Consider the following 18,324-nt stretch of genomic DNA (forward strand, 5'->3'; position numbering starts at 1 on the left):
CTGTCACTTCGGATTCGATAGCACGGAACATGCGTCGTGCGCGCCGCGACGACGACGTGCCCGGCGCCCCTCCCCCCGCGTACCCCCGCGGCCGTCGACGAACCAAGCTTGAGCGCAGCGGCCAATCGGCGGCGCCGACGACATCAGCTGCTGCACCTCCCGCCCCGTAACTGCACTGCCGCACCTCTCTGTAGCGTCTGCTACTCCGCGACTGACTTCTTCGCGATTCGGAGCATCGAGAATTCTTTTCGGAACTTCGACTCTTAGGACCTCTCAGTGAAAGATCCTTGGAATTTTGCACGATATTAATCTTTTTGCTTATTACGTTCCTTCAATACCGTGAATTTCCGCGAATTTTGTTCCTTTGTTCCGTCTCTGTGTTTTCCGCTGCACTTTCTACACTTACCGTGAAATAGATACGCGTATCTCGACGAGTGCGAGAGAGAAGGGAGAGATGATGTCGCTCGGCAAAGTGCAAAAGGTACAACTGGGAGGGAATTACGAGCTCGTTAAGTTAACCTTACTTTATGTCACGCTCGAGTCTGCGTAACCTCCACGAGCGTTTATATTATTTTGAAAAAGTTCTACTGAATAACTGATAGGAAGCGATGGAGGTCGGTAAAGGGGACGAGGACGATCAGTCCAAGGCGGTGATGCTGTTCGGCCGAGACATCAGGAAGATTCCTTGCTTCAAGCAGAGCATGTTGAACGGCATCTACGGCGGTGTCGCGACCGGTCTGGCCACCTTCATGTTCACGAGTCGCGCGAGGCTGTCAACAAACGTGGCCATGGGCTCCTACATGGGCATCGTCGTGGTCTACTGGTGCTACTGCCGGTACAATTATGTGATGCAGAAGTACGCCTTGCAGGACCTGCAAAACGTCCTTCGGGAGACCGGCACCGTGGACGAGCTCAAGGAAGTCGGTCACGAGCATCAGAAAAAACTGATTGACACATAACACTATTCTTCCCTCGCGAGATCGTTAAGAACTTTCATCATAACGTACAATGTAGATACATTATTTATGTGCAAACAATGTTGCACGATCGTAGCACAATATGCTGTAATATAATATAATTAAGATTATTGTATGTTATATTTATAAAATGCGTATGTTATATTTATAAAAGTGCCTAAAGAATGTCTGGGTTGTTTATCATTTTTTCAACTGTATATAATATTTGGATATTTGATATCTATGAGATTAATCCGATTGTATATGTGTATATAAAAATGTAGAATTTTTTTAATATCGAAAGAACTCGCAGATTTTAATATTATGTAGTTGTGATATTGTAATAATGTGGAATAACGTTGTAATTATACACAATTGAACTATGTTTTATATTTTAACTGATAAGAAACGTAAAAAAATATTTTTGCAATGTTCTTGATGCAATAATTATTAATATCGATATACAAAATTTTATTATGTAGTGTTATAATAAAATTATTTTTCAAATGTAAAATGTTTTCCCACACTCTGCTACTGCGTTATTAATAGAACGTAAAGTCTAAATTTTATGATATGCAATTTTTCATAAATCTTAAAATACATGTTTCCTATCGCGCAAGAACATAAAAATAATTATACGTCTGATGAATAGTTTTCTATAACATACTTTGCGTAAATCAAATTTCTACAAACTCCGTGATTGTGTTTACATCTAAGACGTAAATAATCTGTAAGTGACCTCTGAGAATCTCGCGAGTACGATTCAAGTCATTCGTACAGTGCTTTCGGAGCCACGACTGCAACACGGCACGTGGCGCGGTGCAAATAAAATGTGTGAATTTAATAGAACTAACATTTCAATTCGAAATATAGAAAACTGCACGCAATAAGGAGAATAAGTCGGGTTTAGGCTAACAGTTATAATGTCGCAAAACGATATAAGTGATGATGAAACCGGCCTGCAAACGCCACAAGTGTTCCTCAGCGCGACGACTTCTCAGGGTGGCCGTCACAATTCAGGTATACACAACAATAACAGAATCTGTTTGTATCAGTCCCAGGACTACAAGTTATACCTTCTCATTCACCCGGGATCTCTCGGATATTTTTCTACCAAGCTCCAGTAAAGATCCATATTTCCCAATAGATTTCTTTTCGGGTCAGAGGTACAAGCGATTGTAAAATAATTATTATAAGATTAAAATTCAAACCCGCTCGTTAAATCGCAAAATGCAAACGATTAAAATGCAACAAAGTAAAAGTTTTGTAACTCTTGAGAACGCTATAGCGAGTTGAAATTTTCGCTGAATCTCTTCAGCGGATTCCGTTTGTAGTCCTGGGGGTCTATTGCAATCTGCGATATAATTCCGTAACAAGTGTCCTCAAAGTTATTCGCAGCCCAATCAGTCCCTGCTCCTCTGTTTCGAGCTCCGTGATATTCGGACAGATCCCCGATGAGGTGCTCCGCGCCTGGGGCCAATTGCCGGAGGCGATTCGCCTGGATCCGAGCTTGGCGGTCTTTCAAAGGGAATATGATCGAATAGCGGAAATGAGGTAAACGCAAGTCTGAAGATCGGCGGATTTGGAACTGGATTTTTGTGAATAATGCGTTCTTTCAGATCTCCAAACTACACGAAGAGAGACTGCCTGGTCGTGAACATGTCTCTCGGGACACAGCCCGTGATACCGACCAGGTAAAAATCACTTGCCGCATCTTTACGTATCGTAGTGACTAACGGAGAATTTTAATGACCTCCTTATACGCGAATTCTCGGAAGATAAGCGGACGTAATATGTAATTCTGTGGTGTCTTCGCAGCACGCAAAATCAGAGCAACGTCGACGAGGATGGGCAGGACGTGCAGACGCAGGAGAAGCAGAAACCGTTTTGCCGTTACGTGAAGTTAATCGTGCTCTCCTGCTGTTGGCTACTGTTCACAGTAAGTAATCGTCAACGGATCAGACGTCAATTGACAAATCTCACGTGTGCTCCGTATTGCAGGTGATACTGATGTTCAAGAACGAAAAGACCGAGATGATGCACCAGCTTTCTGTCTCCAGTGGAGACAGCAAAAGTATCCTTCTTGATCAGAAAGATTCAAATTGCGAATTTTCATCTATTTTGAGCAAGATGAGATACGAAATTTTCGTATATTTATAATTTATAACAGCAATCAGTCAGGGTAGCTTTCTTCTCCTTAATAACATACAGATTACCGAATCAACGAGCACGTTACAAGCAAGCTGATCAGCGTGACGATGGAAGGGCCATTGTTGCCATTAACCATTAGAAATTTACCTGCAAATTTATCGACGCAATATTTAATGGTGTGGCTGCAGCTTCTGGTGGACGGGAAAACCAATTCATGGCTCTCCCCTACCGAACTGGAGAATTCGAAGGTGTCTACATCTTTAAACGCGCGCTTTGTGCAAAATCATTCCGCGTTCATTTATGTTCGTGCCGAAAGTACACGAGGCCGAAGTCAGTCGATTCTGAAACAGAGAAAAAAGAAAAGAAATCATATTCCTTTTTGTTAAATTAAGTCAAGAAGTCATATTAATAAATCAGTTTTTTTTTTTTCGTTATTTGAAACATTTTTCGACCATTCTTTTACACACATCTCAAAAATAATGTAACCTTAATTATATTGCTTAGTATACCGCGTGTATTTATCTAGTAAATTGCTTACTGAGTAATTATGCCACGACATAAACTAGCTATACACCGTGCTATATTTGCGATTGTTAGCTGCAGAACGTAAGCGACGTGTGGATATTGCCGGTACTGCCCGAAAATCTGGTGAACATCTTCCCCGATCAGAGGTACCAGAAGACCTTCCAATTAAACGTCGACGTACGGTACGTTATTCATATTTTATCATCACTCAAAGCTAACGAAAATAATTATTGCTACACATTTTATTGGCAAATGCCAGAAGGAAGATATAGCAGCGTCTGCAAGCGAAATATGTTTTGTTTGTAGGACCCTATCGCACGGCGTGATGTTCATCAAGCTATGGACGAATTCGGAGTCAAGTCTTTCGTTTTCGATAGCTTACAATCTGTCGCCGATAGACACCGATACCGGTATACCATACGCTGCTGGTATCTTGATCGGTCTATACGTCATGATTATTTTCGAGGTAAATCACGTATGCTATTTAGAGTGTATTTATATTCCTATCGATTTCTAAATGTTAGAATGTACCGAATCAGGTTGTGCACAGAGCTCTGGCTGCCATGCTGGCATCTACAATGTCCATCGCGACACTGGCCGCTCTAAACGAGGTAGATACAATCATTGTTTCCTGAGTTTCACGTTTGCGATGAAATTTTTTAAGTGGCAAATTTAACAAGTGTTTTTATACTTTTTTTTTAGCGACCGAGTATGGACGAACTGATCTCTTGGATAGATATAGACACGTTGCTGTTATTGTTCTCCATGATGGTGCTGGTAGCCATCATTGCTGAGACTGGGGTGTTCGACTGGTTGGCGGTCTACGCTTACAAAGTGAGAAGAGGCAACTGCCTAAACTAAAGTAGCCAAAGCAAGTCTGAAGAGCCTCCAATTCGCCATTTGTTTTTTAGATAACCAGCGGAAGATTGTGGCCCCTGATAATGGCTCTCTGCTTCTTCACCGCGTTTCTTTCGTCGCTGCTGGACAACGTGACGACCGTGCTGTTGATGACTCCGGTAACCATTAGATTGTGTGAAGTGATGGAGCTGAACCCGGTGCCAATCTTAACCGCCATGGTGGTTTATTCCAACATCGGAGGTGCCATGACACCGGTCGGCGATCCGCCGAATGTCATCATCGCTTCCAATCGAGACGTTAAAGATGCTGTGAGTTCAATTCAAGAATCGAAATCTTCATAAGTCGATCTGATAATTAATGGCTAATCTGTCGCTAAACTTGTTCAGGGAGTGAATTTCGGTACGTTTTCGTTGCACATGAGCATCGGCGTGATACTGGTGTTGATCATAGTCAGCGCGCAAATTCGTTACATTTTTCGAGACGTCACGGTCCTCAGATTCGACGAGCCACAAGACGTACAGGTACACACATTTTATAAACTACAGTATAAACCATGATCTCGCGCATAATCGTCCATCCGCAGGAACTGAGGCACACAATCGCCATTTGGCAACGAGCGGCGGCTAGTCTGTCCAATTACAGCAAGGACGAGAATTTAGTGAGAGAGACGTTGCTGAAGAAGGTGCAACGTCTGTTGTCGCAGCTGAAGAAGAAGCTGATTACGGGGAGCGCGGCGTTAGAAAAGTACAAAACCACGCTCGAGGAACTACAAGAAAAGGCAGGCTGAATCCTCTGTCTTCGTTGTGCTTTAATACCAACTGCAGTATTTTTTTTTCTTTTTTTTAATAAGCATGTTTCTTTCCAGTATCCTATTAGGGACAAGTGGTTGCTAGTGAAATCGGGATGCGCGCTAGCCTTCGTGATCACGCTTTTTTTCCTACACAGTCTGCCTCATTTAAATCTGTCTCTGGGCTGGATCGCTCTGATCGGCGTGTTACTGCTTCTAATATTGGCCGATAGTGAGGACTTTGACGGTCTCATGGCGCGCGTCGAATGGAGCACCCTGATATTCTTCGCGTCCTTGTTCATCCTCATGGAGGTAGCATCAGGGAAACTCTTGAAAAATTTCTGTCAATTTTAATACGGACTCCACGAAACGAAGTCTTCTTGGATTAAGAAATTCATCAGAAAGTTTAACATTTTTAAAAAATGTTCCACAGGCTCTCTCGCGTTTGGGTCTCATCATGTGGATTGGCAAAAAAACCGAGGCTTTCATTCTAACGGTCAACGAGGAGTCCCGATTAGCGGTTGCTATATTGCTGCTGCTTTGGGTGTCGGCTCTAGCTAGCTGTTTCGTCGACAACGTGCCGCTCGCTACCATGATGGTGAGAATCGCAACGAATCTCGCCCAAAATCGCGAGCTCGATTTGCCTATGCAGCCTCTAATATGGGCACTGACGTTCGGAGCTTGTATGGGAGGTAAGAAACTTTTTAGATCCAAACGGTCGTCCTCGAAAGTCGAATTAATGCGAAGCTATAAAGTTCGCCTCGAATGTAACATTATCTCTCGAGCTTTGTCATGAGGGTCGCCGTGATTCGGTTCTCTCGATCGCGTTGGATCAATGATAATCAAGGGCCATGCCGCGGAAGCTGGCGCTTTCAAAGCTGACGAACAAGAGCGCCAGCTTTTCCGATATTCACATGGTCGAATAGCAATCGCTTAGCTGAACAGTTATGTTTAAAGGAAATGGAACTTTGATTGGAGCTACTGCCAACGTTGTTTGCATGGGTGTCGCGGAACAACACGGCTATAGATTCAGTTTCATGCAATTCTTCAGGTAAGTGAGACCGCGACGTCACGGACTGTTACGTTCCTCTCACAATTAATGGATAATGAGTCATTGCGCGTTTCAAAGATCTTGTCATTGAAGTCATAATTAAAAGCTGCAGTCATGTGACTGTTTCGTATTGCATTGCAGGGTAGGATTTCCTATCATGTTAACGAGTACTATGACAATTATGGTCTATCTGATGATTGCCCACGTCATCTTCGCCTGGAATGGAAAATAAATAACAAGGACATATGCATGAGGATCTGTTTAATGTACAAGAAACACAATGGTACTTGTACTCATAAATATATACTTGTTACATAATTTTTTAAGAGCGGAATATTCATTAACGCAACATTACCGAACGTAAATAAAGAACATAATGAACGATACGAACAAACTTGTTTTACACATTTCGCCAATATTTTTACACATAATTTTTATAAACTGCAAAAAGAAAAGAAATTTGTATAACTCCTTGTACTATGATCAAACTTTTCTATTCTTCTCTCAAATATTATTCTAATGACACACGCGTGTAAAATAAAAAGATTTAACGCGTTTTTTCTTTCATTCGCTTGTTTTGTAAGGGAAATTGCATGTGGTCACTTGGTCATGTGGCAAATATGCAATGGAGAAAGCACTAAAGAAGAATCTCAATTTACGGACGGCTGTTTCTGTGAATAGAAGAGTCGTTTTAAAATCAGTGTAATAATATGTATTACAATTGTGAGTCTCACTTGCAATAAATATTGTTTCTTCAAGGTTCTTTCAATTGCTCTTACCTTTAACAATAAAATAAATGACATTAAACATTAATAAAAGATTACAGTTGGCAGATCATAATTGTAAAAAGGTTTAATGATCACATAAAATACACATACATGCTAGACAATTCGTTGAAATATTTTTATTAAAAACGAGCTTCTTTATATGGGAGAAGAGAAAAAGATCTCAATTCCAAAGACTGCCGCCTGGCGGATTTTGATAAAAATCAAATAATTTATCGCAAACTTATACTTATTTCTTCCTAATTATACATGTCCCACAATTCAATGTAATACAGTCGCACTCAAATTAAAGTGAACGTCAAAAACCTATTCCTTATAAAAATATTTTTACAAATGATAGTAAATTATCGTGTGATGCATTCCGTTAACGAAATTTATTTAAATATAAGCGTGAACATTAGAATTCGCTTGAACTTGTTTACGCTCAGCAAGCAACGTCTAGAGTTGTGTGCACAACGTTAAAAAAAAGAATTTCTTACAAATGGTAAAAAAGATTGCGTTTGCTGCAAAAATATTGTCGTATTTACAATGAATATAAACATACTAGTAAAATGTCATGTTAAAACCGATGTCTCTGCTTTACTATAATCCCGTTATCTGTAAGTACTACAGTTTCTGATGCATCAAATTGTTTCTCTTCCATTTACGTAGAATTTTATTCTCATACGTGCATGACAGAAGCGACGTATTTCTATATAAATTGTACGTCTTGAATTTCTGATGCTTCGATAATCTGCAAAATAAAATCTATAAATTAACTGTTTGACATTTTGATTAAAATAATTTATCCTGTGTACTCAGGATGTCATCTAAAATCATAGAAGAGTCCTAAGAAAATTGTCACGCGAATGAAGTTCCACAGATATAACGAAGGAAAAATTATCAGTTCGAGAAAAACTTATCTTAAACGTAAACTGGTCAATTTTACTACACGATTATACTAGAGATTATATTTGTATGAGTTTTATGTGATTTTATGCGATTATACAAGTTTTTTTTGTCAAGTCATGCCTACGCTTTTACTCATGGATGTGATTCGTAAATAAAAACCTGCGTCTACATTGCTACCGTCATACCGTATCGCGAACAAACTTAACTTAAAGAACCGAAAAGAGATGCAGATACTTAGCGCAGTAAAGGCATTCCTCGAGCTCGCGTAACTACCTGAGATATCTTATATAGTTTTCAGTCGTTGAAACGCATGGATTCCTATATAACACTGCTGGACTACTTAATACTCGGGTAATACCGCCAGAAAACATACACGAGCGAAAGCTAGCTAACAAAGTGTATCCCAGTTTATAGGAATAAAACGTTCGAGATCCGATTAACAAATAACAGATTTGAAAAAGTCGACACATATTCATTCAACGGAACATGTGCACCAGTTGCGTGGAATTTTAGGGGGGAAAAAAAACTCCGAACGATACGAAATTGTGACGACAAAAATCGCGAAAGATACAACTGGGATGAGATATGTAGTATCGCGTATATGTTTATCCGAGCGATGTAGCAGTCTTATATATTCGATATTCTAACGGTACAAAAAGAAAAAACGCACGCATCCACATCAATGTAAGATAGCGTCGAAAGCAGCATCTAGAAACGTAGTTGATATTAAACGTTGTCCTTAATATCACTAAATCTTTTTATCTTTCAATGGTGATCTACAAGAAGGAAAGGCAAACAAGACAGAATTACGTTCTCTAGGTGTTGCTGACGATGTTACTATCCCAAACAAACGATGGAAGAAGCAAATCCTTATATTAATTATTACAACAAACCATGCAGTATTAGTAGCACTTGTGGAATGCCTGTCACGAAATTGATTTGTATATGTGCCGAGGCGCGTATTAACAAGCGTATGATACTTTTTGTTCACCAGAAATACTTCATCGAGAAATGGCGCGACGTGCATATGTACATCCTTCGCAAGTGTGCGTGTCACGCAAGGTACGAAAGATCCTGTAAAGAGTAAGTACAAATACATTATCTAGCTTTGATTCGAAGTGCGCTTGGTGCATCACGCGAGTTTTATGATTCGCCTTCCACATCGAGTCTCTCGATTCGAAAAATGATTGCGTGAAAGTAACAAGCTGGTGCTGAAAAATTATCATCACATTCATTCACTGGTGATAAGGTAACTAGGAGGTGCATTTAGATGGCAAGTATATGTATGGGTATGCAGATAACAAATAAAGTGTAACATCCTTAAAACCTAATAAGACTTAAAAATGAGAGATCTAGGATAACGATACACGCGGTAGTTCACTAGAAACAGAACACTTTGAATAACTCCTTTAGATTTGAAGACGTCTATAGTATATATTCTGTATTTGTGTACACAGAAATATGTATCTTTTAAATTTAATTTTACTTCTTTATTTTTTTAGAAATGTAGAATTTTGCAATTTATTGTTAGCTTTATTACTATTTAGAAAAAAATAACATTCCAAAATTCTCTATGGGGTGATATTTGAAGGAGTATCATATTTTTTCAACCTGACAAACAATTGTTATATATTACTAAATTATACCTTGCTCATTTATAATTTAGATATGTTTCTAATTATTTGATATCTCGTATAAATTAAACCAAACAAATTTACATTTTAGTATTAAATACAATATGTAAAAGGTGAAAATCTATCTTCCTACTAAATAAAATAAAATAGAAAATTTTGAACAAATTTCTTGCATATTTGTTTCTTAACATTATACAAACGATGTAATGCATCTTCAAATCTAAAAACATTACCCATTGTATTATTTCTAGTAAATCGACTGATATATTCTTAAAAAATATGTAAAAATTATTCGAGAATATATATATATATGTACAGTAATTTTATATATTGGCGATATCTCACTCTCATATTTAATTACTAAACTAAAAATTTTTTACTTGAATTATCATCAAATATAAGATGTAACATTCAACACATATATTTGCTGTGTTTGCAAGAGATTGTATGTTCAACACAATTTTCTTTACACAATAATTTAACCCTTTGTATTAAAATTGTTGATAATCCCTGATAATAAAATATTCCAAATTAATCAAAGAAAATATTTTCAAATATAATTTTAATATGCATTAAATTAAATACAATTATCGCTGTTTTTTTTTATAAATTAGAGAGAAATATAATACATTTAGTAAGGTCTGCATTGACTAAATTTTATATTAATGAGTAAAAATGATTAAAAATGACGAAAAGTTATTATCGCTGTGTAATTCTGCTTTGCTTTAAAATATTACTATGAGAGTACAAGAAATATGCACATTTTCAAGTATCACTTATGTATACAGATCATCAGTGCAAAAAACGTTCATTTTCAAAGATTTTTCATTATTAATTATTCTACTAATATCATAATATACAAAAAATTATATATACGTGACGCAAATTAAACGTAAACATGACTTTTAATTGTATGCTTATAGGTGTGGTAAAGGAAGAATATATGGCATACGTCTACTTTAATTTGTAAATAATGTAACCTGAAATTTAATGTCACAGTATACGCGCAATAGATCTTTTATAAAGAATTTTTCAAAATAGACATTTCTCGCGACTACAAAACATGTGTTTAAAAAAATAAGTGTAACTGTAACGCATAGCTAATTACAGATCATATTGTAAAAAAACTATAAGATTCCATTCGAACAAACCTTGTCCAGTTTATGTGTAGTGCATTTGTGATAAACCTGCAATTATGTTTATGTACTATGGCAATGAAACTTGTCACGTTCATTTGGGATGATTTTAATGAATAGTCGTCGTTTCCTTTTTTTCTAGATGAAGTATCCCACGACCTATGTATGCGTCACACATTCAAATATATATATATACAATTTATACCTACGAAACGTAATCGACGAATAATTGCCTCACACCCATCAAACAATTAAAACGTCTCGATACGGATTACACGGGATTGAAATATATACGCGATGATAGCTAATACTCATTAAAAAAGTTGTACTTTTTCGCGTATTGTTGTGTCATGCTAACGAAATAAAGACACGTCGATTAAAAACAAGCGCAAGAGACATCTGAATAACAGGTAATGCCACAGAGTGCTTTACAACATACGCCCCTAATATATTATTGCTCTTTGCACTTCCTCAAAATGTTCGAAACGTCGCTGTTTTTCCTATTCTAAAAACTTGTGTAAGTCGCTTGATATCGAAACCCAACCAAGCCAATGACACAGCTTAGTAAAATATGCCTGTCTTCGAGTACTTGGAGTATCTCAATTCGAATTAAAACAAACGGATCGCAACGCGCGATCATTTCCGATTCTTCTTTATTATAAGTTATCGTATTCACGGATTTATGTCAAGATTTCGTAAAATAGTGATACCTATGCTATAGCGACGAGACTGTATATTGTCATTAAAAATATTATATTTTCGTGGATATATTTGGCAAGCATGCACGTCGATCTGGAAGATCTTTTCTTTTCTACGTGATGACCAAATAAAAATTAATTATACGAGACAATCAATAACTAATGATAACTACGAGAGGACGGCTCGCAGTCTTTTCCAACGCGCCTCCCATTGAGACTTATTTCCGACAGGATTCCAATCAAACGCAAACCCAGAACTGATTATATTTTTGTTTGAATAAACAACGTTGTTGTAACTAAAGTCGGAATTGAGATTGGCCAGGTCGACGGTACCTAAGATTCTTACGGCAGACGAGAGTCGAAGCTTACTGGTTGGGGAGCTAAATACCAGTTTGCGGCCTTGCTTACTGTTGTTGCCGATGTCTCCAATACTGCTACAACTATTACGATCGTTCTGTAATTGTTTTACTTTGCGGGAATACTCGGCGAGAAACGATTTCGCCATGGATCATTGCCGATACGCCTGCGGCGTTATACCGTTCCCAGGAGTCACATAGTCACCGATCATCAGGCTGGGATTCACTGGATAATGAGAAGTGTTGCCGAGGACCAGCGATTGCTGGAAAGTAACACCAAGCTGTAGCGCGAAAGTCACGCAAGCAGACGTATTGCTTTAGTTTCCGTCTCTCACGTAAAATTAAATATACAACGTATTATATATATGTATATATATTATATATATATATACACGCATATAGTAACAATTATTTCATGCTTGTGTAATTTTGTTTTTTTTTCTTTTTAGAGTATTATTTTTAATAAAATATATTAAGTAAAATTGTACTTACAGTGGCAGGCGACGTAAACATATTTGGCGTTATTCCACCTCCTATCAATTGTGCCGCTTGTGTGCTTGTAGCCGTACCTCCCACGCGACCTCGTCCTGTACTCGAGATGGAACCCGGATGAATGTTTGGTTGTCCTCCTGTTACATAAAAATTCGTACATCTCGTTTATTATGTACGAATAAAATGGATAGAAAATATAGTTTAAAAAATAAAATAATATACCCGTATAATATTGAACTATTCATATTGAATACTCTATATTCAATAACTACTCAATTTTCGCTATTATTATTTAAAAGTAAAAATAATTTTGTTATGTACTTGAAATCTCATTATATTAAAAAATTGTAATAAATAAAAAGATTGTAACATTATGCAAAACAATTAAAGAAATGTATTTATAAGTAAATTATTTAATAAAAAGATATTTACATAAACCACATTGTTGTATTCATTACTATCAGATGGATAACAATAAGAATGAATTATTTTAGTATTTAATTGGTTTATCATATGTTACAATAATTAATGGAATAATTGAAACTTATATCTAAATGTTGGAAGAAAAAAATATATAATAAAAAAGGGGTATTAGAGAGTATAGTTAAATATTTATAAATCCGTACTACTAAAAACAAGTTTATTTACATGAGATGATTCTACAAAATATATATATAAATTAGAACAATCACAAGGAACTTTTTCTTCTCTGTACAAATGTCTTCCATGATGTAGATTAATAAAATATGTGTCCACATTCCGTAAGTACCAGTACGACAAAAAGGTTCGGCAATTTGATAATTTATGTAATATTTATGTAATAAACAATTGATCTGTAATTATAACTTCAGCACCTAATAATCAAAAGTAATTTATATTCAATATTTTTCATTTAAATGTGTTTTAATAACTGTAATTATTATTAATATCCACAAGAATTTTTTACTTTATAATTTTTCAACATGTATACATAAAGAAAAATTTTCTATACTAAGAACATGTAATAATTTCAAATCATTCTTGTACAGTACTACGTAAATAAACAATTTTTGAAGTATTATATTTTATGTTAATATATATATTTTTTAATGGAAGGAGCTGCGTTGAGCAATAAAAACATTGTGACAAAAACATGAATTACAATATACTTATACATTACGTAAAATGCATAATAAATAATTTTGCAGAAAATGATAGATAAAAAAAAACACTTGTTTTAAGCAAAACTGGAATTTAGGATGTCTCAGATTATAAAGACAGTCACTTATTACTGAAAAAAATGTTTTATATTTAGGTATTTTTATGTTTTAAATATTGCATATAGCGAATACACATAGGATGTGTGCCGAGATTATTCACCGACCATCTGGGCACTCTTCGTACATTTTGCGATACAGGATTTTCATAAATACGTTTTGCATGAAAATTAGATGTCGAAGAATTAAAACCACCAGGACGTGATGCATGTGGCAAGAACGTTTGATTACAAATATTATATACTCCATACGACACAATTAATACATGTAATGATACACTGAAGAGTCAAACCAAACCTTACCTATTGCCAGCAAATTATTTGGATTTACTGTTGCGCTTGTATCCATCGAGACTTCCCCGAGACCATTAACCGACATTCCGTTGACCATATTCACCGCTTGTCGTGCACCCTGCGCATCCAGAGTTGTCCAGTAGGCTTCACTCGGTGAAGTGTTATTTAAACCGGGAGGCGGTTGTGCCGCTGCGCCTGTGTATCGGAAGTAAGGATTTTTCAAGTCTAAGGTGTTGTTACTGCTTTCCAGATTCGTTCCTTCAAGCTTCAGTTCTATTGTTACATCGTAGGATTGTCTGAAACGAATACATTATGAATAAACACCAAACATTGACAAAGAACATAAAGAAATAAGATTATGCGCTATTGGAATTGGATTAATAAAACTAAAAAATAGATAGTACATATATATTTCCTCACCTTTTATTTGCTATAAGAATGACTTTTCCGGAGAGTAGTTGTCCACTTTTACAAAATAATGGATTTTCTAAGAGGCAGCGTACTTGATACCAGTGTGTCAGAGGTTCTGTAGGAGCAGTACTTAACCAAACTTGTTGCGTTGATCCGATAAACGCTACATCGAACCAAAAAGCTAAACCATGGCATGTACCACTCTCTAGTATATGAAAATCGACATTTATTTCTGAAAGAGACACAATTTGTAGAATGTTGAAAGTGTTAGAATATGATTTTGTAATAGTATAATTTTTCTTTCTCATCCCATACCTATTTTATGTAAATCAGTCTCATCAGCTGTTTGGAAGTCTACTATGTGCCTCACAGATTTTGCCATACATATTCTAATATCAAAAGTATCGACAATGGGTTGTCTAAAATATTCTTTAATGGCGTTATTTCTCATGGCAGAGAGATCTACTCCATGAAAACATGTCTGATACCAAAAGTTGGCCTTATTGAATTGTTCCATGTAAAGATTCTCATCAGAAAAAGGTGCGATATGCAGATCACCTCTGGAGGGAAACATTCTTCCACCTGTGTGTATGAAAGTTTGATTAAGAAAATAGAAAGAAAGAAACAGTGAGAGACAAGCGTGTAAGAGTCGCTCTTAAATACTTATATTCGACGATCGATTTACCTGGATTTAACCATTTCTTCGCATGTAAATAAGTTTCGAGCATTCGTTCATTGTACAACATGTATCCCATAGGCTCACTCACTATACAGTCCACGTTTTCGGGTAAATCGATCTCTTCTATTTTTCCGGCTATGACTATTATTTTATCTGATAAATTATTAGCTGCAACTAGAAGCTCGGCATGATTTGCCATATTGCTCGCTTCCACGGCGTACACTTTTTTCGCGCCGGCTTGTATGGCGAAGAATGATAATATGCCAGAACCGGCGCCTACGTCGAGTACAACTTTATCTTTGAAATCGGACAAATTCCCGAGAATCGCTCGCTGGTACGTGCTGGTCCTAATATAATCCTGCATCATGTTTTGCTGCTGCGAGAGATAACCGTAAAACTGGAAATACTGCATCGCCGAGGATTCTTCCGTTCTTTCATTGAATGCCGACACACCCTTTCCCATCTTGAGTTTTACTACATGTGAGTGAAAATTGCGAAAATCTGTAAATGAGATTAATTAAAGTATTTTCTACGAATTAATAAGCAAAGATCTGTGGAAAATTGAAATACAGGTAATCAATTGCTCACCTATTTCATTAGCAAATGTAATCAGTAAGCTATCTGTATCGAGTGTAAAAACGTAACTTCGAGATGATACGCGAGAGCATTCTGTACTGGGAGTCACTGGAAATTCCAACAAACTGACCTTTTCCCTACCATGAACATCTCCTAAAACATTGAAAAATTGTCAAGTTTCTTCCTCGTATCTCATTACACATATCAAAGAGAGAGAGAGAGTGTGTACGAAGAGTAGAAAATCTAATTGCACAAGTATCGTAGATACAAAGGTAGTAACGAGGACTCGCAAAATAATACATGCTACTCAGGTTAAAACAACAGTGCTTAAGATCAATAACTTCCTATGTTTCAAATGTCATCCTCTACCCATGTAAATGAACAATAATAAAGTAACATTTTAAAGTAAAATAAAATAAAACCATAGTATCGGTACAAACAATAAAATTTGGCTAAAATCGGCGTTGGCAAGCAAACTCGCTCCAAGCGCGCGCGCACACATACAGATTCGCACACGCACATATACACGCACACAAAGAGTAAGGGGGGGGGGGGAAAAGAAAAGACACAAATCGGGAAAGGGAAGGACGCGCGACATGGACCGGCAATCGACCGGGAGCTTCCTCGGGGAGCTTCTTCCCCGAAGGAGTCGGGAGGAGTCGGAAAGGAAATCGGCGTCGCGACGCGACGGGAAGTGTGGTTATGTATTGTAGTCCGGGTCGTCGCGATCGGTCGGTCGCGTGATCGATCAGCCGCGTCGCCGTCGGCCGCGTCGTCGCCGTGGTCGGGCGGCGAGGGAGTGGAGTATTCACGGGCGGAATATTCGTCCGTACCTGCGATGAGCTCGACGCTGAGGCCCTGGGGATCGTAATTGATATTGAGCGTGACCGGTTTGTTGTACTTCGGCGTGGACACTCCATTGTTTGACAGAGCCGAGACCGTCACCGTGCGAAACGTCTTCGCCATTTTTCGCTACACCGCGTGTCAGCGCTTCCCCGCGAGACGCCGTGTTTCTCTCTCCCCGCTTTTTCCGTCCGTCCCACTCTCTCTCACTCTTCTTTTCTCCTACTCTTCCTCCTCCTCCTCCGCCACCTCCTTCTCCCCGTCTACTTCTGCCGGTAGCCCGTAACGCTCTACGTTACGACGCCGCTGACCGCTCCTCTCTTCGCGCTCGCCGCACCACACTCGCGTGAGAAACAAAAGCCGCCACCGCTGTGCTGCCGCCGCCGCCGTCGTCGTCGTCGTCGTCGTCGTCGCCGCGAGCACGTACCGTACACCTCGAATGCAGAGAAAAGAGAAAGAGAGAGAAAGAGAGAGAGAGAGAGAGAGAGAGAGAGAGAGAGAGAGAGACCAACCCCCGGCCAGGGCCGTCGCTGCGCCGCCGCTGCGAAATCACGCCAATTCTCGGCCGCACGCGCCCCGGATGCCGCGAAAATTCACGGCGCCGTCGCCACCGCCGCCTCCATCCTGGGCTCATCCGGTTACGTAGCATGCAAATTCCATCCATCGCCGTATTGCCGCCCCGCCACCATTTTCGCCCGTCATTGGCGTTCGAACGCCCGAGATTCCCGCCAATTTCGCACCAGTCAGGAGCGTATTTGAGCTCGGGGGTGATTGTCAGGAGTGTACGAAATGAACTAATTATTAACGATATTTCGACTGTTCGAACGATAATCCGCCACGTTCACTCTGAACAGTTGTTTTCAACGATACCTACTCATCTCAGAAGATTTGTATACGATTTGCATGCGACCCCCTTTGGAAATTACATTCTCGATTATACTGAATAAAAATTTCGGCTCTTCCTTTTACATTTCTGCAAATTTAAAAGACCAATATTCGCAGAATTAAATTCTCTATTTCGAACTGAAATCTCTAGAGAAGGAGAAAAAAAAACGTGCAATCACCCATCATAGACAAGAGTTATCTTTTATCCAGAGCAATTAGTGTCGCCGTTATCTATACTGCGTTGCAATATTTCAATAATAATGAAAGATAGTCGGCGAATGTACATACGTACGTATAACTCGCGCGGAATGAGAAAGATGAATTCGGTGCGGTGACACTACGGTTGTTTACCTTCGTGCGCGCCGGCCCGATAAAACGCGATGAATTTGAACGCGTTGTTGATAAGCGTCGAAAAATCGTGCCGGAGCACGTGGCACGCTCGACCGATCAAAGCGACTTTCTCGCGCCGCCTCGCTCCGCCGGACTGGACGGCTCCGGTCAAAGCGGAGGCGTTCAAATCTGATCGCCGACTCGCATCTCGATCACAGGACGACAAGCGCGGGAGATCACGTCAACGATCCTTGCACATCGTTCCACGTATTCTCCCCGAATGTCTTCAGCCCGATCCAGCCTGGTCCAACAATTCGCACACTCGGAGAAAAAAAATCGCACGACCCGCTATAAAATTGGCGAACAAATAGCACCTCAGCTGTATGTATTGTACATAGGTTGTAATAAAACAATAATAAGTCATATATAAATATATAACAAATAAAAATATAAGGAAACATATTCTTACATTTATTGTAATATATTTGTTTGTATCTATACTATACATTTATATAGCGATTGTGGCTCAGTGAGTTATGAGTCTGCCGGAGACCCGGGTCCGAATCGACCCGACCTCGATTAGAAACATGTGATTTTTATTCGATCGCTACCTCTCGGAACGCAATAGCAAGCCACCGAGTATTACTCATGAGAATCGCCTGGCTTTTCGAAACTGCGATGTTTAAAATTGTACGTCCCGTGTTATCTATGTAAATTGTAAAAGGCGCACA

The 18,324-nt window shown here is 38.6% G+C and overlaps 3 protein-coding genes across 5 annotated transcripts; 2 read left to right on the top strand and 1 right to left on the bottom strand.

Moving 5' to 3' along the window:
• The first annotated feature begins 98 nt into the window (after positions 1–98).
• Positions 99–1,360, top strand: LOC105837466 (cytochrome c oxidase assembly protein COX20, mitochondrial). The gene is made up of 2 exons (XM_012682268.3): positions 99–481; positions 603–1,360. The coding sequence occupies exons 1-2, from the start codon at positions 455–457 to the stop codon at positions 957–959; spliced, it is 384 nt and encodes a 127-aa protein (XP_012537722.2). The 5' UTR covers positions 99–454; the 3' UTR covers positions 960–1,360.
• A 519-nt stretch (positions 1,361–1,879) lies between these two features.
• LOC105837465 (P protein) lies at positions 1,880–6,714 on the top strand. Its single transcript, XM_036293829.1, has 18 exons — positions 1,880–1,976; positions 2,121–2,134; positions 2,245–2,510; positions 2,576–2,650; positions 2,775–2,895; positions 2,958–3,030; positions 3,168–3,355; positions 3,705–3,814; positions 3,939–4,098; positions 4,172–4,243; positions 4,335–4,466; positions 4,544–4,798; positions 4,877–5,011; positions 5,074–5,268; positions 5,356–5,589; positions 5,711–5,969; positions 6,235–6,328; positions 6,470–6,714. Exons 1-18 carry the CDS (start codon positions 1,880–1,882, stop codon positions 6,558–6,560), a joined length of 2,571 nt encoding a protein of 856 aa, XP_036149722.1. The 3' UTR covers positions 6,561–6,714.
• A 503-nt stretch (positions 6,715–7,217) lies between these two features.
• LOC105837461 (histone-arginine methyltransferase CARMER) lies at positions 7,218–16,687 on the bottom strand. Of its 3 annotated transcripts, none has more exons than XM_012682261.3 (8): positions 16,369–16,687; positions 15,548–15,688; positions 14,966–15,460; positions 14,596–14,862; positions 14,290–14,512; positions 13,879–14,165; positions 12,321–12,457; positions 7,218–12,091 (listed from the first exon to the last, which is right to left on the bottom strand). In XM_012682261.3, exons 1-8 carry the CDS (start codon positions 16,499–16,501, stop codon positions 11,981–11,983), a joined length of 1,794 nt encoding a protein of 597 aa, XP_012537715.1. In that variant the 5' UTR covers positions 16,502–16,687; the 3' UTR covers positions 7,218–11,980. The 3 variants fall into 3 exon arrangements, with proteins under 3 accessions (XP_012537715.1, XP_012537714.1, XP_012537717.1); XM_012682260.3 differs by having other exon boundaries at positions 7,218–12,109; XM_012682263.3 differs by lacking the exons at positions 7,218–12,091; positions 12,321–12,457 and adding an exon at positions 12,942–13,174.
• Positions 16,688–18,324: the final 1,637 nt, after the last annotated feature.

The sequence above is a fragment of the Monomorium pharaonis genome, chromosome 11, assembly GCF_013373865.1.
Source record: "Monomorium pharaonis isolate MP-MQ-018 chromosome 11, ASM1337386v2, whole genome shotgun sequence".
NCBI classification, from domain to species: Eukaryota; Metazoa; Arthropoda; class Insecta; order Hymenoptera; family Formicidae; genus Monomorium; species Monomorium pharaonis.

What these genes read in the sequence shown, in the direction of transcription:
- LOC105837466 (XM_012682268.3), top strand. Translation starts at nt 455, where the DNA reads ATGATGTCGCTCGGCAAAGTGCAAAAG. An exon ending in CGCTCGGCAAAGTGCAAAAG is followed by an intron (nt 482 to 602) that starts GTACAACTGGGA and finishes AATAACTGATAG; the next exon opens with GAAGCGATGGAGGTCGGTAA.
- LOC105837465 (XM_036293829.1), top strand. Translation starts at nt 1,880, where the DNA reads ATGTCGCAAAACGATATAAGTGATGATGAAACCGGCCTGCAAACGCCA. An exon ending in CACTGGCCGCTCTAAACGAG is followed by an intron (nt 4,244 to 4,334) that starts GTAGATACAATC and finishes CTTTTTTTTTAG; the next exon opens with CGACCGAGTATGGACGAACT. An exon ending in ATCGAGACGTTAAAGATGCT is followed by an intron (nt 4,799 to 4,876) that starts GTGAGTTCAATT and finishes AAACTTGTTCAG; the next exon opens with GGAGTGAATTTCGGTACGTT.
- LOC105837461 (XM_012682260.3), bottom strand. Translation starts at nt 16,501, where the DNA reads ATGGCGAAGACGTTTCGCACGGTGACGGTCTCGGCTCTGTCAAACAAT. An exon ending in GAAGAAATGGTTAAATCCAG is followed by an intron (nt 14,863 to 14,965) that starts GTAAATCGATCG and finishes TCATACACACAG; the next exon opens with GTGGAAGAATGTTTCCCTCC. An exon ending in AAATAATTTGCTGGCAATAG is followed by an intron (nt 12,458 to 13,878) that starts GTAAGGTTTGGT and finishes TTTATGTAACAG; the next exon opens with GAGGACAACCAAACATTCAT.